Genomic DNA, 25,579 nt, shown 5'->3' on the forward strand with positions numbered 1-25,579 from the left:
CTGTCTCTACTGTAGTTACTTCTCAGATATGACCAACCATTATTAAGAATTCATTGGCCAATAGTGCTACATTTTCTCATGATCATTCTTCTGTTTTGGAAGTGGGCAACCACAATTTTAAGAATAAATGTGTAAATGTGTATTTCCATGAGAGATAATAAAGCTCTTTTCATTAAGAATGAAATATGCAACTTGCAAAAACTTTTACTTTTCTTGAATTGGGTCCTTCAGCAGAAGCAGGTTGCCCAGCCCTGACATGGAAAGTTTACTTTGCTCATCAACCTGAAGGAGACCAAAAGCTAGGAGAGGCGGCTCCTGAAAAGAATCTAGACTCCGGATATAAAAAGATGTTGCAACACAAGGCCAAGTGGAAATCATGGTTCACATTAAAGGCATAAACCTCCTGCACTAACCACCCAGGGCAGGAGGAAAAGCTGGGAGACCTGGCTCAGCAACCTTCCCTGAGGGAAGCCTTCGGGGCTTTGTTCCTCTTGAGATCAGGGCAAGTCTAGCTATGACCTGAAGCCAACACAACCAGCAGAGCTGATGCCAGTGCTGGCCTGCCTGAGTGCTACTAAAGAAAGAAAGAGTCCACCATCGGCTCCCTCCTCCGTAGCCAGACACAGGTGGAATGCTGTGCTTCCTTTTGGGAGACAAAGCAGAAGCTACCCCAGAAGGGGCAGATGGGAGACAGGCCCAGGCAATGCAGCCCTACAAAGAAGACTTGAAGGGCCGGGGCTGAGCAGCTTGGATGAAGAGAAGGCTGCCTTTCAGAGCTGTTTCAAATGTTTCAGACGTTGCTAGACAAACGAGTTGTATGGCTTCAGATGGCACAGCTTAGGGCCATAGAGTGGGAATCACAAGAACGCAAAGTTTAGGCCCCCAGGAGAGCTGGGCAACAGCCTGGAGGGTCAGAGGAGAATGGGCTGTCCAAGGAGCGGGGATATGAGGGTGGGGCAGTGTGGCCATCCCTGGAAGGGGTAAGGGAGTGGCAGATGGTAACCATTTGGGGTGGGGTGTGGCCGAGGATTCCTACAAGGCTATCAGAGAAACTCTAAGAATCATAAGAATCAAAGCTCAAGTACATGAGGGAAGACATAATGAAATCCCTAAAGTTCTGAGAGGTTGTATCAGATTCTTTATGGAGAAAACAGTGAGAATGCCTCCTGACTCCTCATTTACAGAGTGCCAGGCAGCAGCAAGGAGAAGCTGGTGGCCTTGGGAGGGCAAAAAATAAGGACAAGGTCCACAATGCAATCAGCTCACATCACCTACGAACAAATAAAGTGGGGTGGGGGTGGAGAGTTGCTAGAATTTACGTAACTCTCAAGCCTTAATTTAGCTGCAAGAACTAGGTTTTTGCCAAAGCTATAGAACTTCCCACCAGATGAAAGCTTTATCTCTTTTTCTTTCTTGGGAGAAGAGAGACAGAAGGAGAGAAGAGGGGCGAGAGGAGAGAAAACACAAGAAAGAGGATGGAAGATAAAAAGGAAGGTGAGGGGTTTGCTAGCTGGAGGCTGTAAATTTTGAAGCATCGACATTGACCTATGGTGTCTTGGTGCCAGGTCGCTAGAGGCATTGGCAGGCTACCTTGAGGCAGAGTGGTGTCATGACAAGGGCACTGGGCTGGAAGACAGCTGCTATAAGCTCTCAGCCCAGCCCTGCCTCTCACTAATTCTGGGATCCTGGGTGAGTCATGTCACTGCTAGCTTGGCATTTTTTTCCTGCAAAATGCAGAGTTGGATTAGACTGCCTGTAAGGTCCTCCCTCAGCTCCTGGGAGTTGTGGCTTTATGATCAGCGGGCATTCAAGCCATGGCCAGGCAGAGCTGAGGACTGGGTCAGGGATAACCTATCCTGATTCCTAGTTTCATGAGATTCTGGGAATTTTTGTAGCCCACTTGGCAACGATGTCAAATCAGGGACAAAGGATTGCTGGGGATGAGCCAGTGAGGTGGTAGAGGGAGAGGATGGGTGGGAGAGGGCAGCACTTACAGCAGGAGGAGATGGGCACGCTGATGGCCAGGATCACCCAGGCGATATCCATCTTGCTCAGGCAGATGGTGGCTCTGTGCTGGGGTTTGTCCCCCTCGGCCACATGGGAGATGTTCCCTGCTGTCCCAGGCTTCCAGGTCCCGGCGGGGACCAGGCGGTTGAGGAAATTGCCTGTGGCTGTGGATACCACTGTGGAGAGAGGACTGGGCACCCTGTCGGTCATGGTGAGGGTGGCCACAGTCTCCTCCTTGGCTCCAGAAATAGTGCTTTCTGAGACCCTGGAGGGATGCGTTGGAGCTTGTGGGGTTGTGGATGCTCCCTGAGGAATCCCCTGGGAAGGGGCTGAGACACTGGTATCGAAGGCAGCTGGGGTAGGCCCCGTGGCAGCCGTGAAGACCCCAGAGCTGGTAGACAGAGGTCTGTTGGTGCCAGGGGTGACAGTAAGCCAAGAGTCACTATGGCTGGGGCCATCCTGTGGGTCACCACGGTGGGGGCGCTGAGAAGGCACTGGGGCAGGTTGTGGACTGACAGGGGCACCTGAGGCTGCTGTGGCATCTGGTGTTCCTCCTTGGCTGGTGAAGGTAGAACTACCCCCCTGGGCTGCTCTGCGAAGGCCTGGCTTGTCCTCTGCAGGCCCCAGGGAGGTGGTGGGGGGTGCCCATGAGGTATTGCTGGGCACTGTGGTCGCAGCCACTGTCTGGGGCTGTGGTGAAGAGGAGTAACCCCAGAGTGGGGCCCTGGGGGTGAGGGTAGAGGGGTCCGGTTCCACAGACCCTGTGAAGTTGCCCTTGTAGATCTGAAAGATTTTCCCCAGGGGCCGCTTCTGCCCCAGAGGTGTGGAGCTTGGATTTCGTCCTCGCTGTCCTTCTTTACTCCTGGAGTGGCCACCAGGTGCAGGCGGGACAGGGCGTGATGAATTACCAGCCCCTTTTCGGGAAAAGCCTGGAGGCCTGGGGGGCCTGCGTGTGGTAGTGCGGGGGGGTGCTGTGGTGGGGCGGCTGGTGGCCCCTGGTGACTTTGTCAGCAGGATGGTGGGGGCAGCCTGCCCTCGAGGGCGGCCCTCTGGCTTGGAGGATGTGGTTGCCATGGCCGCTGGCAGAGAGCTTTCAGAATGGGGGGCAGTTACTGTTGCAGCGATGGTGGAGATGGTGTGTGTAGGAGGGTGCCCCTCTGCACCGGGTGTCGGTGTTGCCATGGGACCTGCAGCCTGTGAGGGGCGTCCATTGGGATTGGGGGCCAGCATCACCACAGAAGTATGTCTGGTAGAGCTGTGGGGTACTGTCACCATGGTTCCTGGGGGAGTGCCTGAAGGGAGGACCTGAAGAGATTTCCTGGGAGATGGTTCCTGGACGGCAAATGCCAGCGCTTCGGTCAGTGCCAAGATCAGCAGGAAACCTTGAGAGGGAGACAGAGAGAAGAGGTAAAATACTTGGGGAGCAGCATACAGCCTGGGCCTTTCTTACCTGTGGCCTAGGACAGTGCTGGGAACTCAGGAAACGTCAGGGGCATTCCCGAGCCCACACGAGTGCCCCAACACTGAATCAGAACTCTCTGTGGAGCTGGGGCAGGTCTATTAGGTAGGTGCTGCCTGGTACCTGCTGGAAAGAGAGACCAGCACCAGGGGAAGCAGAGCAGCTACCCTGGCCAGGCCCCTCCTTTCCCACATGCCTCGGAAACGCCATCAGCCCTCCCCACAAGGGCAACTTTTTGGAACAGGCTGGGGCTGGAGGTGCAGAAGGCTTGTGGCCTCCACATCTGCCTCTTCCTCTGCAGCCAGGAGTGGTCAAGGCCAGCTTGCCTATGGGGAAGCCTGTGTGAACTCTGTGTGAGCCACCCCAAGCCAAATGAGGAAGGCCTGGGTGGCAGTATGTACCAACTCCTATGCCCTTTTCTGAATCTTCCATTTATAAACTACACAAAGGTACAAGCAAACAGACCTCTGTCCCTTCAGGACCATTCGCCAAACAATTATGGAGGTTCAACCCTCTCCCTGACCCTGGAGGACACAAAAACGAACAGGGCAGTCTCTGGCCCTGGATAAGCTCACACATATCCACAAACAATCCTAAAATAAGACAAAGATGTCTCAGTGCCATAGAAGAGTGACAGGCAGAAGAGGACCAGGGTCTAGAGAAGGGCAACCAGACCTGGAGCCCATAAAAGCACTTAGCATAGCCTGGAACAGAAGGTGCCTTCTACAGATGCCGGTCGGTGTCATGGTTGTTATTAACTGCTTTTCCTATGGCATTCATGTGGCTGAACTCTGAAAAATTGTCATTGGTGATACCCAGCCTTTTTGAGTAGAAGGAGCCCTTTTGAACATTTAAAAAAAAAAAAAAAGGATTTTGTATGATAGCCAATGTGCATACTTGCAGTTCAAGAAAATGCACAAGGACAAAAACGTATACATTTAAAAACATTTCTAGTTATGTGTGTGGACTTCATCAATCACAATAGCATGTGCCTATTTTTAAAAACAGTACCTCATGCAAGCATGACATGTAGGAGCCGTTGACAACAAATGGGTTGGGAAGAGCCTGTCTTTATGGCTGAGGAAGGGCCAACAGTCCTTTGAGGCCTGATTCTGACCTGTTAGCATCTCCTTGTCCTGTTAGCACCTCCTTGTTCATAGATCCCCTTGTCACTCTCAGGCAGTTCCTTCAGCCCTTGCTAGGCTCCCCTGACTATGGAGAGAGATCTCTGTCTGCGTCTAATTACTCTCTCAGAGCGTCTTTCCCCCATCAGATTCTAGCAGGACAAATGGCCAAAGCAGGGGCCCCAGCTGTGATTCCCAGGTGTCTGATGGAGAAGGCAGGGCCCTGGCGAGAAGCAGAGATGGGGAGGAGATCTCCAGGCATGCCTTTGACACAAGGCCCAGGATCACCATTTGGTGTGTGTTGGAGCCTTGGCGTGGACCAGTGTCTTCCTCACCCTGCACTTCTAAACTGGTGGGGAGTGGGAGGCTGCGGGGGACTTTAGATTACACTGAGGCTGTAGCACCCACCAACTCTAGGACCAAAAATTTGCCCTAAACCATCTATTTTTTTCTAAACTTTCGTTCATGATCTAGACTAGTGGTCCCCAACCTTTTTGGCACCAGGGACAAATTGTCTTCCACTTGGCTTTGTGGAAGACAATTTTTCCATGGACTGGAGTTGGGGGGTGGGGGGGCGGGTATGGTTTTGGGATGAAACTCTTCCACCTCAAACCAGCAGGCATTCAATTCTCATAAGGAGCACGCAACCTAGATCCACCCCTTGCATGTGCAGTTCACAATAGGGTTTGTGCTCCTATGAGAATCTAATGGTGCCATTGACCTGACAGGAGGCAGAGCTCTGGCGGTAACGCTCTGGCGGTGATGCTCTGGTGGTGATGCTGGCTCACCAGCCTCTCACCTCCTGCGGTGCAGCCTGGTTCCTAACAGGCCACGGACTGGTACTGGTCTGCAGCCCAGTGGTTGGGGACCCCTGATCTAGACCACACACCAACAGCACATTCTGTGTATTCGAGTCAATCCTAAAACCTGTTTACTGAACACCTGCCCTGGCCCAGGCTTTCATGCTTTAATCCGTATGACCACTTGGTGGGGCATGAAATTGAGGTTTGGGGGAGATTAGGCAACATGTGGAAAGTCACACAGTAGCAGAAGTATGTGAAACAAGGGTTGTCTTTAAAGTGCATGCTTATCCTGGTCAACCACTATCAATGATGCAGAAGGAAGAAGAGGACAGTATGTTGCATCCCAGAAGAATTAATGTGCTGTTATGCTCTGACCTGCTCAGGGTTATTCTGGCGCCCCTATCCTGCCCATGGCTGAACACCAGAGAGACAATCTATTCCTAGGGCTAGTGGTGGTGACCTCCATGTTTTGATGGACATTCCCTTTCAAGCGTCTGTTTAGCTCACAAGTGTTAAGTGTTGTTAAGGACTGACTTATGCACCCCCAAAATCCCTATGTTGAATCCCTAACTCCCAGTACCTCAGAATGTGACTATATTTGGAGATAGGGCCTTCAAAGAGGTAATTAAAGTAAAATGAGGCCAATAGAGTGGGCCCTAATTCGATCTGACTGGTGTCCTTCTTAAGAAGAGAAGATTAGGACACATAGACATCTCGAGCACGCGTGCACAGAGGGATGACCATGTGAGGACACGGCAGCTAGAGGGCGCCACCTGCAAGCCAAAGTTAGAGGCCTTGGGGGACTCCAACCCTACTGGCACCTTGAGTTTAGACTTCCATCCTCCTCAACTGTGAGGAAATACATTTCTGTCTGTGGTATTGTGTTATGGAAGCCCTAGCAAACGAATACACATGCCTTATGTTAGAGATCCTCTGAAAAAGGAGAGACAGAGACAGGGCTTTTTGTGCAGGAAGTTTATACTGGAAAATGATCTGTGGGGTCAGCCGTGGGGGTCTGAGATGAGTGAAACAAGGAAAACCAATCTGAGGGCAGGTTATGAGCAGGTCCAGGTGGGCACCTCAAACTCACTGGGGACATCAGTGGAGCTGAGTAGGCTGCAACTCAAATTGTCTGCCTGAAGAGAACACTCACCCAGAGGCTCCCATATTCACTGATCAAGGGCTGCTCCTGTGATGCTCATCACTGCACTTCCTGACTGATGCCAGGTTTCCATTAGCTGGATCAGAGAAGCTCTGGGCCATGGGGCTGTCAGGTTCTGCCTACACCCAGCCTGTGTTTGCTGTAACAGCTGGAGTTAAAATTAAGGGCCCGGGGAATCTCTGGGGCCAGGCACCAGATATGTCAGATACAATAAAAGACCAGAGACCAAGGACACAGCAGTCTTTTGGAAGCAACACTGGCTGACCCCAAGGACAGGCCCTCAAGGGGGAGAGGAGCCACCATGGCCTCTAGGAGAACTTTTGCGGCACTCCAGAGGCAGAGAGAGGGGTTAATACAGACTGATCTTTAAAACACTCAGGGAAAAAAATTCCCCTGACTTTCCCGTCATTGGCACACCAGGAACTAACATCCTCCCAGCTGGGAAGCCTCTGACTGGAATCCTTGGTGTTGTAAGACACCCAGCCTAAGTAAATATGTTTGTCCTTGTTGCCGCTGCCTATTTCCCCCACTCAGCTATCAGCATTCCCTGAAGTTATTGTTCTCTCTAGAAGAACTGTAGAGTTACCTCTTAGCCCTTTCTTCTTCGGACTTTAGGGTACATCTTTGGCACAATGAACGGATACTGCCACTGTGGGTGCCAAGGGATTTTTACCTGGAGGATGATGTTTAAATGTTACAGTGAGAGGGGACCTGGCATTTCACCTAATCCCATCCCCCCATTTCACAGAGTGGGCAACAGAAGGAGGGAAGTGACTTGTCCAAGAACACACTGCTGGTTGGGGACACAGCCTGGACCACAGCCATTATTTCAAAGCAACTTTTCATTTGTGTAATAAAAATCCCTACAATGTTGTGCTAGCCAAACACCACCTCCAACCTCTACTGTCACCTGCAATATGGAAATCAGACAAGCATTTACCTCTCTTCTTTGGCACAAAAGGTTAACAACTGAATGCGATGCACACTGTCACAATAAACATCTAAGGCCTTCAACCCAGGGCTTCCCTAACACATGCAAATTTTCATTCAAGGCCCTTTGTGCTGGACTACACACTCCCCCTCCCCACAATCTGGGGCTACTGCCTCTTTGCATATTATTTGCATGGATTTGCATAATGGACTCTAGAGACTTTAATTCCAAATATGTAGCAGAGACTAAAGCTAAAACCTAGCTTCACATGCTTGAAATGTGAAACCGATTTTTAAAACGTGTCTGAATATGGACAATTGTTGTGGGGTGGAATCTACACATTGATGGGTGTCCAGACATCCCAAGAAGGTCTCCTCCTACTGAAAATTCCAATGCATACATGAGCTCAGGAACCAAGGGAAGGAAGGGTCCTCCTCCTTCTGTTTATTTGGTTGGCTGCCTGCAGTCCATATTGGGCATGACATTTGCATCTGGCAAAGGCAACAAGGGAATTGGTGAAAAGAGAAATAGCTAATATGTACTATACACTGCTCAAAGGGCTAAGCCTGTACTGACACATTTAATTCTCACAGCAACCTCATGAAGCAGGTAGTATTATTAGCTCCCTGTTGCAACTGAGGAAAAGAAGCACAGAGAGGTACAGGAACTTGCCCATGGTCACATAGCTGGGGAATGGCAAGCTGCAATTTGTTCCTAGGCAGCTTGGCTGCAGAGTCTACACTCTCGACTACTTTCATTTATTGTTCTGCTCTACCCATCTCCCCAGGGGGCTCTGCCATTCAAAAGCAATGATTCACATCTTTGGAGAACTGATTCTCTATTGTTGGTCTCTTGACTTTTCTTCTGTCTTGTTTTTTTTCTATCTCTATTCCAGGGCTCTGTATGACACATTTGGTGTTCTTTTAACAGCCCAGTAAATTAACTTCATTTTGTAAGTAACCGGGGGAGCTTGTAGTAGTACAATAAAAGGACTGGAAGCCCCTGATTTAATTTTCTCCTCTTCCCCAATCCTACCATCTCATGCACTCCATCGTTTGGTAGAATAAAAATTATGTATATAAAAACCACAAAATTATATGTGTGTGTGCGTGTATATATATATATATATAAACAAAAATTATATATACACATATATATGCACATTTTCTCTTAAAATTGCTTATATACACACAAGGCATATTTGTTACACAGAAAATTCATAAAAATAGAATTTTATCTCTTTTTTTCATAATTTTAAGTTTCTTCTTTCTAAGTAGATCTTCCTTCCCCATTAAACTACGTTTTCTACTGCAAGATATTTTGTGCATTGCTGTTTTAAACCCTTTTAACAGAGAATCATAGCAGTCTGAGAAGTCTTCTGAACCATCCTGGACTCTTGGTGTGATTTTAAATTGTGTCTACAAGTTCTCTGACATTCTTCCCACCAAGAGGTAGAGTCTATTTCCCCTCCTCTTGAACCTAGATAGGCCTTTGTGACTGCCTTGATGAATACAATGAGGCAGAAGTGACACCCTACATCCCTTCTGAGGCCACTGCCAAAAAGCTCATGCAGCTCTTACAGGTTTCTCTTGGGGGCTTTGGCCCCCTGTAAGAACTTCAGTTCCCTCGAGGTGGCTACATAAAGAGACCTTGCAGAGAGTAACAGGAACGCCTGAGGAGCCCCAGCTGTCCCAGCCCCAGCCAGGCACCGGACATCAAAGTGAAGAGCCTGCAAGATGACCTTGGCCACTGCCGGACTGCAATCACCCAAGAGATCCCAAATGAGAGCTGCCTAGCTGAGCCCGGTCAACCCTAAGATTTTTGAACAAAATAAATGATTGTTACTGCTTTAAGCCACTGTTTTGGTTTCTATTATCAATAGGTAACTGGAACCCTTGGGAATTTAGCTTCTGCAATTGATATTTCAACAACAAAAGAACAAAGCATCTAAGCACACTAAGTCTCACCATCAGGGAGTTTGTTTTCTGCATGAGCAACAGCATACAACCTTGCCAGGAAATGGGCTTTTCTAATTTCAAAATTATTGTTCTTTAATTGGAAGGGATGTTGGGACTCTGGTATCAGCTCCTCCACTTTACAGATGAGAAAGCTGAGGACCAACAAATGAAATGATTTACCCTGGCCACATAGCTAAGCTACACACAGGGTTAGGGACAGGGAGGGACTCAAGCCAACTCATTGCCTGCCAATCCCATTAATGTGCCAAATTCACACTGTATCTATCTATCTATCTATCTATCTATCTATCTATCTATCTATCTATCTTAAATTTATTTATTTTTTTTGAGACAAGGTCTCACTCTGTCACCCAGGCTAGAGTGCAGTGGCATGATCACAGCTCACTGCAGCCTTGACTTCCTGGGCTCAAGTGATCCTCCCACCTCAGCCTCCCGAGTAGCTGGGACTACAGGCACACACCACTATGCCCAGCTAATTTTTGAAATGGGGTCTTGCCATGTTGCTGGTCTCCAACTCCTGGGCTCAAGCAATCTGCCTGCCTTGGCCTGTCAGAATTTTGGGATTACAGGCATGAGCCACTGTGCCTGGCCAGTGTTCTTTTTATACTCACTGTGGTTCCAGTGTTCTAGTATGGTCCATCTCTGAACTCCAATGATTCCTTTTATTAAAGATCAAATATAAACTTCTAATTCCCTGGAGCATGGTTTCCCTTAGCCAAAAATAAATATGTATCACTGACTGCAGGGTGAGCTGGGTGTCTGACCTTAAGAGGCAATCCATGCCTGTGACTTCACTTCTTTATGAAACCAAGGAGTTTTGAGTGCAAACCTTTTCTGCTTCCCTCACTACAGGTTGCCACATTTAAAATGTTCCCTCCTATAAAATCCTGCTGGGAACATGCCTCAGATAAAAGGCTGAAGGACAGAAAGTTCTGCTTAGAGCTAACTGGGACCATTGTTTGGTAGATTACAGACATCTCTAAGATTACTGGTTCAACAGCTAGATTGATGAGGTCCATGACTTGTACTTTGGGAAACTGCTTCCAAGAGTACAATCTCTTGAATACATTCCAGAGGAAAGTCACGTGAGACAGGGCCTGTGTGCCCCAGACACACCTATGGCCTCCAGCCAACATGAATTCACCGTGTGCTGAAGCTCTAGGAGGCTGACAGATCATGGCCTCCTAAAAAACATACGAACAAACACACGTGAACACACACCCACACAGAGTAAGCATAGGCCTTTTTCCAGGGGCAAGAAACAGGGAAGAATGACAAATTTTCAGCTCAAGTCCCCCGTCATCTCCACACTCACATATGGTTAAGTCATTTGTCTGAGGTCAAAATGACCATCAAGTAGCAGTACCAGGATTTAAACCCAGGTTTCTCTGATCCGAACTGCCCAAGAAATCCTGGAAACTGAGAAATTTTTGATCCAGGTAAATGTCCTACATGAGTAGAGGAATGCTTGATGAAGATAATAATAGTAACAGCTGTGATGACCATGACAAAAAAACAAATCTTTCCCCAAATGCAGCAACACTTGGGGGCAACTATGCTGCCTTTAATCTTCAGCTTTAGCTTTTTTGCCTTAGTCACTTGATTCAACTTGGTACAAACATTTCTCACCTAGAACTCATCTGAGAATTCTTCCTGGGCCTTGAAACTGTTGTTAGGAATCCCTCCTTGCGTGCTTATAACCGATAAGCTTATCTCTACTCCAGCTGTCACCTCTCTGAATGGAAATGGCCAGTGTCCTGCCTGTTTCCCTGTCTGAAGCGGAAGCTGCCAGGGCTGGGACCATGTCTGATTCCATGTTATATGCCTATATCTATTCCAGCACCTAGGCTACAAGACATATTCGCTGAAGAATAAGAAACCCTCCTAAATCACTTACTAGCCATCTGTGGCAGCTGGTGTTTTCCAAAAACGACCACCGCAGTACATTCCAATCTGCTTACCCTTCCTAAATGTGACTTTGGCTCTCCTGTTGACTGGTAAGGTCTATGTTCCTTCCCTCAAATCTGGGTGGAGTTTTTTTTTGTTTTTTTTTTTTTTGTGGGTTTGTGACTGTGGCTGCAGTGATGCTACCTGACTTCTAAGGTCATGTCATAAAAGGTAGTATGGCTACTTCTTGGTTTTCTTGTGGTGCTGACTCTTGGGAGCCAGCTGCCACACTGCAAGGAAGTCTGAGCAGCCCAGAGAGGGGCCCATGTGGAAAGGAACCGAGGTGCATGGCCTTCAGCCTCAGCCTAACTTCCAGATGATAGCAGTACAACCCTGTTGGCCATGTGAATGAGCCATCTTGAAAGTGGACCTTCCAGCCCATCAAGCTGACTTAGACTCAGGCCATGCAGCTGAGTCTGGGGAGAGCAGAGACAAGTGACTCCTCCCCAGTTACAGACTTATGAGCAAAACGAATGATTGTTATTGATCTAAGCACTATGTTTTGCAGTGGTTTGTTAGGCAGCAGCAGTAACTGGAATACCATCCATGAAGAAGTGAAATCAAAGCTCTTTCAGTGACCATTCTGGATGGTCATTAAGGGCTTTTAAGTGCTGGAGCTCAACGGGCTGATTTTAACTTGGGTTTCCTTACTGTCCTCCTTTCCTGACCAGACTAAGAGAAGGGAAACATCTCAATGCCAGGCTCTTTCTACAGCATCATGATTTCTCTGACCGACAGCCACAGGTTCCCTCAGGGAAGTAAGGAACAAATGCATACTAGGAGGGCCATGAAGCTTCCTAGCACACACACACACTGTGGGCTGGGGAAACAGATGGAATAAAGCTGGAGGCTGTTATATGGTGCCTGCATATTGAGGACATAGCCATTTCCTTCAAGGAGCTAATAGTATAGAAGGAAATAAAATTCGCGGTGACAGGAGTATAAACTCACATACCAAAGGTGTTCTCTCAAAGACTTGCCTCAAATAAACAAAAATGAGAGTCAAATTAGATGGATGAAAAGGTCAACTCAGCCTCTAATAAAATAACAAGGTCATTAATATTCATGGAACATCTCTCTGACATCATGGGAAAGAACACAAATGCATCAGTCCAGACTGCCTTGTACTCTCCCAAACTAAAAGGAAGAAGCCCATAAAAACTTCTTTCCTTTACAGTAGAGAACCTGAGAAACATGACCTCAGCCAGGTGATCAAGGCCAACATCCACAGTGATAATGTCATGATGACAATATGTACCCTTGATATGAAAGAGGTACTTTATCTCTGTAGTTTTCCCCTCTCAAACCTATAATCCCAGTATAGTTATAAGAAAAACATCAGACAAATCCCAGTTGAGGGTTAGTCTATAAAATAGCTGACCAGTACTCAAAACTGCAAAGGGTCAGAAGCAAAGAATGTTTGAGCAGCTGTCACAGCCAAGGGGCGCCTAAGGGGACATGAAGACTAAATGTAATGTGGTATCCCGGATGACATCCTGGAAGAGAAAAAGGACATTAGGCAAAAAAAAAAAAAAAAAAAAAAGGAGTCTGAACAAAGTGCTACTTCAGTTAATAATGTATCTGTATTACTAACTGTGACAAATGCACTACAGTAATACAAGATGCTAATCACAGAGGAAAGTAGAAACAAGGCATCTAGGAACTCTGTACTACTGTTGCAACTTTTCTGTATATTTAAAACTATTCTAAATTTTAAAAGTATTTTAAAATGGTGCATAGATGGCAGACAGCAGGGACAATGCAATGTGAAGGCTACCCTGTGGGGTGGGCTCTAGAAGGGGACATAACTGAAGGGAGGCTTGTAGGCAACTTTCCCAGCACCCTGGTGTGAGATCATGCACCCACAGATGCGGGCATGCAGGTGGCGGAGTAAGGGTATGGTTGCTGAGACGCTCCCTGCCTTAATGCCAGCTTCTGGATTCTTGGATCTCTTTTAGCCTAGTTGATAGATTCTAATCAAATGTATCTACTGATGTGCTTTGGAGTCCACTTAGAGAGAGGAGGGAAAATTCTAAGACTTTTGCTTTATCTGTCTATATTTCCTGATTCTTACTTTTTAAACATTCTAATTCAAAGTATGGAGTTAGGTGAAATGGTCAGAGAGACAACAACCTGAACATACAGTTTTTAACCTGTTCAAATTCCAACTGCGGAATGAGGGTAAACACCACCCATGTAATATAAACAGCCACTACTTTCTTGACCAAGCAGGCTGAATGAAAATCAAAGCTTATTTGTCAGTACCGTGGGGCTAGATTACCCTGTTGCTTAAATGTGGAAGCCACATATGATGCTGGACATGGATACGTCCAGTCTCGTTCACAATTTCTGCCCATACTCCCTTCCTGCTCGGTGATGATATATTCATCTCCAAAACCCACCTTGACTGTCACTTTGTCTTGGCAAGGTCAAGGTCCCTCAACTCCCCAGGTAGAAATGGTGGCTCCCTGCCCAGTGCTCCCAGACACTCTGTTCCTGTTCCTATTGTGACTCTTCCTCACAAAGAGACCTTCAGTAGAGGGCACAGTGGGAGGGCCATGGGCTTGGGATTAGTGGGATTTGGGTTCAATCTTGGCTTTGTAATTTTCTAGTTGTAGACTTCAGGCAAATTAATTAAGCTTCGTTTTTCTCAGCTGTATGATAAGGAAAATAATGCCTACGTGCAGGGTGCTTTTAGGGTAGGAATATGTGATTAAGATGCTTGGAAGGCCCCACACAGTGCCTCACATTAAATAGGTGATAACTCTTGTTTTAGTTTCTAAACTAAACTTATACCCTCCCATGGGGCTGTGCGTTCTTGAACTGAGCCATCTGGAGCCTCAGAACTTAGTTCACTATCTGATACATCATAAGAGCACAATAATGCTTTTGAAACCATGTGAGAATGAAAGAATAATCTCACACATTTGAGTTATTTGCAGCTGAATGCTTACCACAAAATCATAGATGTTTATTTCTTTGGAGACAATGTCAATGAAAGCAAGCAGTAAATAACATCAGTCCTGTGACACGCCAATTCAGGGTGTGTGTGTGTGTGTGTGTGTGTGTATGTATTTATCTTTTTACTTTGCTTGCTTCTGTGATTAACATTAATTGCATCAAATGTACACATTTCCCACAGGCCAGAGTGAGTCAGGAGAAAGCTGAGCTGGAACCTAACTCCTGTTGATCTGCTGCAGAGACCCTCTCGTCCCACAGTTGCTCCCCCCATGGTAAGCTCCATTCCTAATTACCTAGGCAAACTGGCCTGCATTTCTCTCCAGAGTTCTAAAGGTTGGTGTGAGAGTATTTGCCAAGATTTGGATTTTACAGAGACAAGTCTCAGCTTTTGCTTTCTGGTTCAAGGTTTTGGAAGGGTGTGATGACAGCGGCAGGAAATAGGACAAATAGGAGTTTTAGGGGGGGCAGCTAATAGAACAGCCTCAGGAAGGACCTAGGCATTCCCTACAGATGCAAGGGACAGGCCTGCAGTGGTGTCTCCAGAACACTTGGCTCCTATAAACCCAGTGCACTGAATCCCCAGAGCTTGCAGCCCATGGCTTGGGGTCTGGTCCAGTGCACTCATCAGAGAGCATAACAGGACCTTTGGGACTCCTAGGGAACCTCTTGGAGAGTCCTGGGACCTGCCTAAAGTACCTGACTTGAGCACACCAGCATCTATGCACCCTTAGCTTCAAATTCTCCAAAGCCAGAAAAGGAAAAAGACACAATGTCCTGGCCTGATCATGCCTGAGAATCACTTACCTAAAAAGAACACTGGGGCTTTTGACCTGACATCCTCCCAGGCATGCTGACATCTCAGCACTTCCTATCCCCTCACAAAAGAGCTTGTTGAGGAGGAAGGAGAAGAGACAGCGGCTAGTGGTTAGCAGAGACAGTGGCCAAGTGTCTAGGAAGAGGTGATGGGCAGGCCTACCTGACGAGGGGCTGATGTCTAAGAAGGGGGTCTGCTCCCTCTGGCACACAGCATGCCTGCTCCTGAGCCCCTGTGGTTTCTCCGGGAGCACTGTGCAAGGCTGCTTGGTATTCTCACTTGGTTCTGTTGGATGGCTGCAAAGCTGTCTGGCCCTGCTCTCCTCAGTTGCCAAAGGTTCATTGCCTGCTCCAGTTTGCCTGGAACAAAACAGCTCAGGCAACACAGCTGTGCATCCTTGTGAGACTGCCTAATTTCCCATTTCAAGGCAGGATGCCACATCCCAAGGTGTAATTTCGATTTTGGGCATAAGCTGAATTTCACAACTGAATTCTGAAACTCAGCCCTCCAGGCTGTGCCTGCTTGGGAATTAAAAAGCTTTCTTCTCCTTTCCCTCCTCCACTATCTACCACCCTCCCCAATATCAATACTGATACCATAACTAATGTTAAATTTCCATTTATTATCTACCATGTGCTAGGCACTTGTATGGCTGCACCTGACAGCAATGGCTTACCTTAAGCCTATCCTGAGAATGACGCTATGGTCTAAGAAGAATGTGTGCTTGGAATTCCAAGCTAAGAAATCTGGAAGTGGCCGATCTGGAGATTCATTCCTTACTTATGGGAAACATCTAAACCTCTGGCCCATTTCATGGAATGTAGGCTGTACAGCGGACTGAAGCCCTTTGTTTTGGGTTAAATGAAAGTTGACAGGTGGAGGTTGTTAGGGGGAGGGCGCTACGTGAAAATGCTGTATCAACTGCATGCTTTTTACCAGCAGATGCAGTTCTGTCCAGCTCATCACCACTGGACTCCTCTGTATGTGAGTCCCCTCAATAAACCTGATGTCTCATTTGCTGGCTCCAGGTCTCTTTTTCAGCCTCTTGAACATGGTACCATCACTGAAGTCAACAAGGGTCCAGCATGACAACACTGTACTAATCAATTTCCATATATCACCTTAATCTTCACAAAACCCTACGAGGTAGAAAAGGACAAATCTCAACCCATGTCCTATGTGATTATAAGGGTACTCACCTTCCACCTTTTTATTATTCTCTTTTGGGCTACAAATCTGTGGATTTGCATACCTGAATGATTCACTGTGGTTTTCTGGTAGAAAAACTAATAACACCATTTGTCCATGTCAAGCCAAGAAGACAAGCTCAACATACAAAGAACAAGGAGAGAATAATGGAAGATGGCCTATAATTCAGAAGCACATTGGGTGGAGCATATTGCACGTGTAGAAGCTTGTCACGGAACCCAAGAAAGCTGGAGGAACCTGGGAAGGCTTCCTGGAAGAAGGGAAAGCTGAGTTCTCCTATCACCACTCCACCATTTGTTCATGTCCTCATTTACATATTCAACAAACATTTATTGAGGGCTGAGTGTGGCTTTGTGTATCCCAGATAAACTAGTATCCTGATCTTAGCCATGGATCTCAGCTGCTACTATCTCGTTCCCTACCATGGGCAATAAGATGCATACTGGTAGGGAAAATTCTGGCAAATTTTGTAAAGTTTATCCATAGGCAGAAACACTTTACCCTATGTTATGCTCAGAAGAGGAACACACATTTATTAAGCACCTACCACATCTGCAAATAACTTTACTCCCGAAAACTGATTTGATACTTAAGCAGCTTTTGTAAGGTGTGTTTCATTCCCTAAAACTAAAGTTCAGAGAGTTTAAAAGATTTATCCAAGGTCACACATTCAAGGTGGAGCCAAGATGCACAACTAAGTCTATTACTGTTTTTTACATACTCCCCCGCTTCTCTGTCTCCCTCTTTCTATTCTCAGCTGCAGACACTGCCAGCTGCAAACTTCTTTAGTAGTTATTCCTGATTATTTCTGCTCCTGGTGAGCTTATCACCTGATTAAAGGGCTCCTAGCTTCACAAGACCTTGGAGATGACAAACAGATGACCCTGGAGAGTCAGGCTCTCTAGGGCTGTTCCATTTTGGTCTGGCCCCCATTCCAACCAGGGATATAGTTCAAACCCTGCCTCTGAGTTGAGCCCAAGAAAATAAGACCAAGATGAAAGCTTAAGTGCATCCCCTGAAAGGCTCTTATCTCCAGGTTAAGCTTGGAAGTGGGGAGACAGAGCACCACAACCCAACTTGGGGATGTTGTCTCTTGTAGAAACACCTTCCTCAGTAACAGAAGGGTAGCTGCCCCTATGTCCTAGAGAGGGGGAGTAGGACAAAGTGGCTCCTTGCCTCTGAGATTTGCTTAGCTGATCCTCCCTCACCCCAACCATAGCTCCTAACAAACCCAGGTACCCATAAATATAAATACCACCCTATATGTATTTCCTGTGTCCTCCCTTTTCTCTTTCCTGAGGAGGTATGCAGAGAAAATAAATGCCAGAATTACACAAAACTAGGTATAAATATACTCACTAGCTTTATGGCCTTGCATCAATTTCCCAGATAAGCTAGCAGGGTTGGGATTCTGTCTGGCTCTTTCCATTTATCATGATGTCCTGTTTTTGGTTCTTCTAGATTTTGCATCGGGTTGATGTAGTGGATGCTGTAGTCCACTACCCAGATTCCTCCCCCAACCCACAACAATGAGGTTCTCATTCCGGAGCTGCTAGGAGGGGTGCCAGATAATAGCACACAGCTGAGCTTCTCTTCAGCTATTGCCCTCGGATTAAGAAAGCTGCCTTGCTCAAGGTTACACGTCTTTCCTGGGAAACCAGTATCCGATGACTGGTTCCTGTAAACGGAATGGAGCTGCCTTAAAAGAGCTGCCTTGCTTCAATTTGGGAAGACGATGAAGAGCCATCCCAGCTCTGGAGTTCCCCATAGGGTTGGGTAAGGACTTGGCATGACTGTGTTGCAGCCCAACTTCTCCCCCTGCCTGATCTGGCTTCTCTCACTTTCCTGAAGGTGTTGATTCTGGGAGTACTTCTGGAAAACCTCCTGTATGCAAATTTCCAGGTCCTAATCTGCTTCCTGGGAACCAGGTCTGCCACAGATGATATTTCAATTAATGTTCATGATGAGGGAGACAATTCTTCCTTCTTGTCAATCCTTTCCCATGTCTTTCTCCACAGTATTCCTTTCATCCAATTTAACATCCCTTTAAGGATTTATCCCTTTCAGGTAGGCTTCCTTCATGTACTCCTTCCAGGTTCTGGTCACTCTAATCATGACTGCCACTCTAATAGATGGTATATAAGCCTTTTATTCTTGTCATTATGTATTTTCTCACACCTTTCCATTATCCTGGAAGCTCATTATGACTAGGCAATTTAAAATTTAATTTGAAAATATTTCCTCTCAGTCATATACAGCGATGGTTGGAGGCACTTAATCCTGTTGGCAGAACATGTTTGACAAATCCCTTGTCAGTGCTTCACCTTCTTCTCACTCATTTAATTCATCCAGCATACACTTACTGGCTGTCCTGTCTGAGCTAAGCATTGCCTATGCTATGGGACACACAAAGAAATAATGTTTCCTTCCTACTGTTCAGGGAGTTGTAGTTGAGCAGGAAAGGCTTGTGGTAATGTGGCTGACCCTGAGGCCAGGCTGCCAAAGTTCAAACTTCTCTCTCCCAATTTCTAGCTCAGTGACCTGGGACAAGTTATTTAAGCTCTTTGTGCCTGTTTCCTCACCAGTAAAATGAGAATTATAACAGTAGCCACCTCATTGGATTATTGTGAGGATTAAAGGAGTTAACATGTAAGAAGTCTGTACCACTGGTACACAGTAAGCATTATTTAAGTCTGCCTTGCCCAATATGGTAGACACTAGCCACATTTGGCTATTAAGCACTCTAAATGTAGTTGTGTACTGTAAGTATAAAACATTAATATATATGCAGTTTTGAAGACTTAATATGAAACAAGGTAGAATATTCCATTAATTTTTGTATTGATTACATGTTGAATTATTTTTGATATATTGGGCTAATTATTTTCCACTTTAATTCATGTGGTTGCTATACAAATTGAAATTATATATCTGGCTTGTGTATTTCTATTGGACAGTACTGACCTAAGTCTTTGCTATAAAAATAATAACGGGCCGGGAGCAGTGGCTTATGCTTATAACCCCAGCACTTTGGAAGGCCAAGGTAGGCAGATTGCTTGAGCCCACCAGTTCAAGACCAGCTTGGGCAACATAGCAAAACCCTGTCTCTAAAAAAAAATGCAAAAAATTAGCTGGGTGTGGTGGTGCGCACCTGTCATCCCAGCTACTCAGGTGGCTGAGGTGGGAGGATCGCTTGAGCCCAGGAGGCTGTGGTGAACTGGGATCACGCTATTGCACTTCAGCTTGGATGACAGAGCAAGATCCTGTCTCAAAAAAAAAAAAATAATAATAAAAGCAGAACATAAGAAATACCATCATAAAGGTATATGTACTGCCAGAAAAACTATTCTAAGAGTGAACAACCAGCATCAGTATCACCTGGGAATTTGTTGGAAATATAGACTGTTGGGTCCCTGTTCCAGATAGACTGAATTAGAAACTCTGGGGAAAGGCTCAGCAAGCTATGTGTCCAGGTGATTCGGATCTGACCAAAGTGTAAGAGGTACTTCCCTAAGGGAGTACAGAGGGATCACTAACCAATTCAGTTAGAGGATAAGACCAAGTTGTTCATCACAATAGTATTAGAGAAAAGGCAGGGCAGGGAAGGCCACACAGAAATGGTCCACACATGTAGTAAGTTTGACATAAAAGTAGTTAGGTGGCCTATAGCACATCTCTATCCCGTTCTCCTTGGCTCCTTTAGATGCTGCTTTTTCTGGAAACAACACCCTCTGGCCTGGCTGGGTCCCCTGCCCTCTGCACCTTTTTAATCTAAAGAGAGCCAAGAACAAATGGGATCTAAACTGTGTGCCCTTAATGAAACTAATTTGCGTTTGTAAAGCATGACTTCAAAAGGTGTGTTTATTATTTCCTGTATTGTGCTAGCACCAGCAGGATGTGGGGCAGGTGGACAACCCAGGTTCAGAGAGAGTGCAAGAGAGAAGCAGCAAGAGCTCAGGAGCCAGCTTGTGACAGGCAGGTCAGCCTCTAAATAGAGCTGCTTCCTGAGAGCACCATAAGCTAGGGGAGGATTAGAGGTGGCTGCAGAGATCCTTTCCCATTAGGAAAAGATTCTACATTAACCCCATGATTTTGCACTTTGTATTTATAGCCTTTATTTTATTTTGGGCTCCTACCAAATGAATGCGTTACAGCTGATAAAGCCCAGAATTTGCCCTTGGTCTTCAGTAGGGTCACAGAGAGGGACATGAGTCCAATGAAGCCCCTGCACCATGGTGTGGGTATGACACATCGTGAATTAAGGGACTTGGTAAGCTCTGGCCACATTTGTTTCCCTGGGGGAGTAGGAGTGGAGGGCTGGAAAGAAGGGGCTCCATGGGACATCATCACTGTGGAGGAGGCTGCAGGTTCAGAACAAACTCATCTTCCTACAAAAGCCTTTTTCACCCCACCCACAACCAGTTTCCTTTTTATTTTCAGCTTGTGTATTTGCAGCCATCTTTGCTCATAACAATGATATCATCTTCATGCACAGTGAATTATGTTGTGGAACTTTTGGGCCTGCAGCAAAGTTTCTGTTACAGCATTTCCCGGAAGTATCCTTGGGTCTGTGACCCTCATCTCCCCACAGCAGGAAGGGCAAGCATCAAGCATCACATCATCAGTATTGAAAGGTGCATCAGGTTTACCAGCAATAACACTAATAATGTTAATTATAGAAGTGATAGTGAGGTGGGGGTGGTGGTGATAGGAATGGTCAAATACATATCATTTATTTGGTCCTACTTTTTCCAGGTGTTAAGCAGTTTTCTACTATGCCAGGTTATATTTTCCAAACATGACTGCACCAAAATATCCCATCTCACAGGTTCTTACAATGTGATGTTGCTATTTACTGAGAAGTGGGGTCTGCATTCCCTCCTCTTTCATATGGGCAGGTTTTTGTGACTATGACAGAAGTGATTCCATGAGTTCCAAGCCCAGGTCATGAAAGATAACTTGTAATAAATCTGGCTACCCTGAAGCTGCCATGCTCGAGAGACCACACGGAGATGGAGAGAGATGCTTAGGAGTCCCAGCTGTCCAAGCCTCCAGCTATGTGAATCTTCCCAGCAGCAACTGCCAGACATGTGAGTGGGCAAACCTTCAGGTGATTTCAGCCCAGCTGATGCCAACGGAAGCCGAGACAGGCTGTCCCCACTAAGTATTTTCCAGACTGCACACTTTCAAACAAAACGAATGGTGTCATTATTTAAAGATGCTGATTTTTGGGGTGGTTTTATTGCTTAGCATTAGTAAATGGAACTCCTCTGCTACCTCATTAAACCCACATCATAACCTTTTAAACTAGGTATTATGATCATAGTTATCTTACAGATGAGGAAACATACAAATGGATTAAGTAATTTGCCTAAAACTTCACAGCTGGTATGTAGCAGAGCTGAGCCACAGTCCAGGACTGTCTTGCTCTTCGTGCAGGCTCTTTGAGTCACACCTTACCTGGCTTGGCCACACTCTAATGCATGTGCTACAGTCCCCACTGGGTCTGTCGCAATGCCTAGAAATGTCTGCTAGATTACATGTGACTCTAGATAGACAGCTATAAGCAGAAATGATTGCAAGGTTTAAAAATGTGTCATAGGAAAGATGACTTATCTTTAACGGTCGGCAAGTAAGGTTGATTCCTATGTCCAGTATGAAGAGACACGACCTTGAAGTGGAAATAGGAACAAAGGATACAGGCGGTCTTGAGGTTACATGAGGGCTGTGATGTCCTAGAACTCTAGTGGCCTTTTAGAGATCAGCCTATTTTTTTTGTTTTTACCATTCATAATAGTATTTTAATCAGGAAATGTGTTCTAAGAGTCAAATAGCTTCTTCACTGTCTCTTACCTTGAAGTCCAGATGGTTTGTAAACTGGAGATAGCCCACTGGGGATAATCTTTCAAGGCTGCAGTGAGGTCTGATGTGCTGCTTACATTTTCACCAAGTGGTACACCCAAAATGACTTTGGGGCTACACTTGGAATTGGCAAGGTTCCAGAAAACGGAGGGACTATCATCAGAGACAGCGCACAAAAAGTGGGAGAAAGGTCACCAGCCTCACTCATGGTGAGTGGGAACCTTCAATCAGGTGAAGCAGGTTTGCTTCTGCAGAACTAGTTCTCAGACCAGCTCCCTCAGCTGGCTTGGACAAAGAACAAATGCAGTCAGTTAAGGGCTGCTCATTTGTATTTCTCTGGGGGTTCCAGAGAACGGATGCCTAGAGGGTGACAGTAACCTTCTGCAATCAACTGTAGGGCTGCTTGACCCCATTTTATTTTATTTTTTATTTATTTATTTTTTTGAGACGGAGTCTCGCTCTGTCGCCCAGGCTGGAGTGCAGTGGCGCAATCTCGGCTCACTGCAAGCTCCGCCTCCCGGGTACACGCCATTCTCCCGCCTCAGCCTCTCCGAGTAGCTGGGACTACAGGCGTCCGCCACCATGCCTGGCTAATTTTTTTTTGTATTTTTAGTAGAGACGGGGTTTCACCATGGTCTCGATCTCCTGACCTCATGATCCGCCCGCCTCGGCCTCCCAAAGTGCTGGGATTACAAGCGTGAGCCACCGTGCCCGGCCTCGCTATGAACATTTGTTTACAAATTCTTTGTGAGGACACATGTTTTCATTTATCTTGGGAAAATACCTAGAGATGGAACTCTGGGACATATGGTAAGCGTCTATTGAACTTGATTAAAAACTGCCAAACTGTTTTCCAAGTGCTTTACCATTTTACCTTTTGGTTTAAAAATTTAATTATGTTGACTGACAGATGGATTAATTGATTGTTTAGGTAATAAAGTATATTGGCATAATGCAAAAGTCAAGATGCAGAAAATAACTACTGTGTGATGTCTTTCTCCCAGCTTTAACCTGCCTAAAGGTGAGTAGCATTACCAGTTCCTCATGGACCTTTCCAGACACAATTAAAACGTCACAAGCAAACACTTACCTACGTTTCCCCTCTCTCACTTTTCACACAGATGAGTGTGTCCTGGACCCACCTTGTTTTTCTCACTTAACAAATATCTTGGCTCTTGTTAAAGAGCCATTTCCCAAAGTGTGTTCTCAGGAGCTCTACCTATCACTCTGTACTTGTAAGAAAAGGGTTCCCAAATAAACTTGGGAAAATGCTGCAAACTATGGCGACCTCTTAGAAATTCATAATGCACATTAACTTATTAAAAACTCTAAGAAGTCCTGGAATGATTTGACTACAGAATTTTCTTGCCAGCAATACCTATTTAACATTTTGCAGAATGAGAATTCTGTAGCATACTCTCAAGGAGGCACTTATGGGAGTCAACAACTTTACTTTCTGTAAATGATCAGATAGTAAACGTTATAGGCTTGATGGATATGGTCCTGACCAAAATTACAGTACTCAATTTTGCCACTGTAGGGTGAAACCACAGATCTGATGTAAATGAACGGGTGTGGCTGTTTCAATATAACATTATTTATAAGAAGAGATGGCAGGCTGTAGTTTGCCAACTCCTCATCTAGAGATGGTAGGGGTTGAGGTGGGGAAGGTTCCCAGTAAGTTTTTAAAGTGTTTCCCCAAGGCCTGTTTGTGTTGCTTTCTCCCTACATGCTCCCATATCCTTCTCCACCCCAACTAATCTGCCACCACAAAGTTTAGAAGAGGGATGGGAAGGGAGGAGAGGAGTGAACAGAAGCAAAAGAAGTAGCTGTGGGCTGGGGGAGAAGGGACAGGAGAGAGTGAATTGGAGGGACGGTGTCCTGGAGCAGAGGCTGGAGAAAATAAAAACTTCCAAGAGCAGAATGAATAACTGCTCAAAGAGAAACCACTTCCCTACCATCTTTTCCTCTCCTTCCCCTCTATTCCCCTTTATGCCCAGAGAGTCCACCTGGAGCACTGGACAAGGGCATCCATGCAGCACATTCTCATGCTGTATGTGAATAAATAAATAATGGAGGCTTTTGGGCTTGGGCTTCAGCATCTCCATCTGTAGGACTATAGACTTGGCCAGGCACAGTGACTCACACTTGTAATCCCAGGACTTTGGGAGGCTAAGGCGGGCGGATCATGAGGTCAGGAGTTCGAGACCAATCTGGCCAACATGGTGAAACCCCGTCTGTACTAAAAATACGAAAATTAGCCAGGCGTGGTGGTTCGCACTCGTAATCCCAGCTACTTGGGAGGCTAAGGCAGGAGAATTGCTTGAACCTGGGAGGCAGAGGTTGCAGTGAGTTGAGATCGCACTACTGCACTCCAGCCTGGGTGACAGAGCAAGACTTCATCTCGAAAGGAAAAAAAAAAGACCATAGACTCCTTAATAGCTTCCTTCTTCAAGGATGCCATGAAATTTTTGTTGCCCATGTCAAAACCATCTGAGGACAAGTGAGCTTGTGGCCAGATAAGTGGTAGACATATGTGATTCTAGGAGTAAATTTTATGAGTTTTTCATGTAACAACTGGGCAGTAGGTACAATAGTTATCTAAGGAAACTATAGCTTGTCTTTTTTTTCACTTTTCTATTATTAAGCTACATTTTTTATATCAATATTTTTGGGGTACAGGTGGTTTTTGGTTACATGGATGAGTTCTACAGTGGTGAATTCTGAGATTTTAATGCATCTGCCACCTGAGCAGTGTACACTGTACCCAGTATGTAGTCTTTTATCCCTCACCCGCCTCCCAACATCCCCCTACGCTCTGAGTCCCCAAAGTCCATTATATCACTCTGTATGTCTCTGCATCATCATAGCTTAGCTGCCACTTATAAGTGATACCATACAGTATTTGGTTTTGCATTCCTAAGTTACTTCACTTGGAATAATGGACTCCAGCTCCATCCAAGTTGCTGCAAATCACATTATTTTGTTTCTTTTTATGGCTGAGTAGTGTTCTATAGTGTATGTATACCACATTTTCTTTATCCATTTGTTGGTTGGTGGGCACTTTGGTTGGTTTCATATCTCCGTAATTGTGAATTGTGCTGCTATAAACATGCATGTGCTCATATCTTTTTCATATAACGACCTCTTATTCTTTGGTAGATACCCAGTAGAGGGATTGCTGGATAGAATGATAGATCTACTTTTCGTTCTTTAAGGAATCTCCATACTGTTTTCCATAGCGGTTGTACTAATTTACATTTCCACCAACAGTGTGACAGTGTTCCCTTTTCACCACATCCACACCAACGACTATTGATT

The 25,579-nt window shown here is 45.9% G+C and overlaps 1 protein-coding gene across 6 annotated transcripts in view; it reads right to left on the reverse strand.

The window, feature by feature from the left end:
- The window catches only part of TMEM108 (transmembrane protein 108), a 373,007-nt gene that overhangs the window by 14,648 nt on the left and 332,780 nt on the right, over positions 1-25,579 (reverse strand). For all 6 annotated transcript variants that reach the window (XM_055295394.2, XM_055295393.2, XM_063610729.1 and 3 more), the window contains one exon: positions 1,995-3,389. In XM_055295394.2, the coding sequence (XP_055151369.2) occupies positions 1,995-3,389 (1,395 nt within the window). The remainder of the gene's footprint in view (positions 1-1,994; positions 3,390-25,579) is intronic.

This window comes from Symphalangus syndactylus, chromosome 10, assembly GCF_028878055.3.
Source record: "Symphalangus syndactylus isolate Jambi chromosome 10, NHGRI_mSymSyn1-v2.1_pri, whole genome shotgun sequence".
Taxonomy (NCBI): domain Eukaryota; kingdom Metazoa; phylum Chordata; class Mammalia; order Primates; family Hylobatidae; genus Symphalangus; species Symphalangus syndactylus.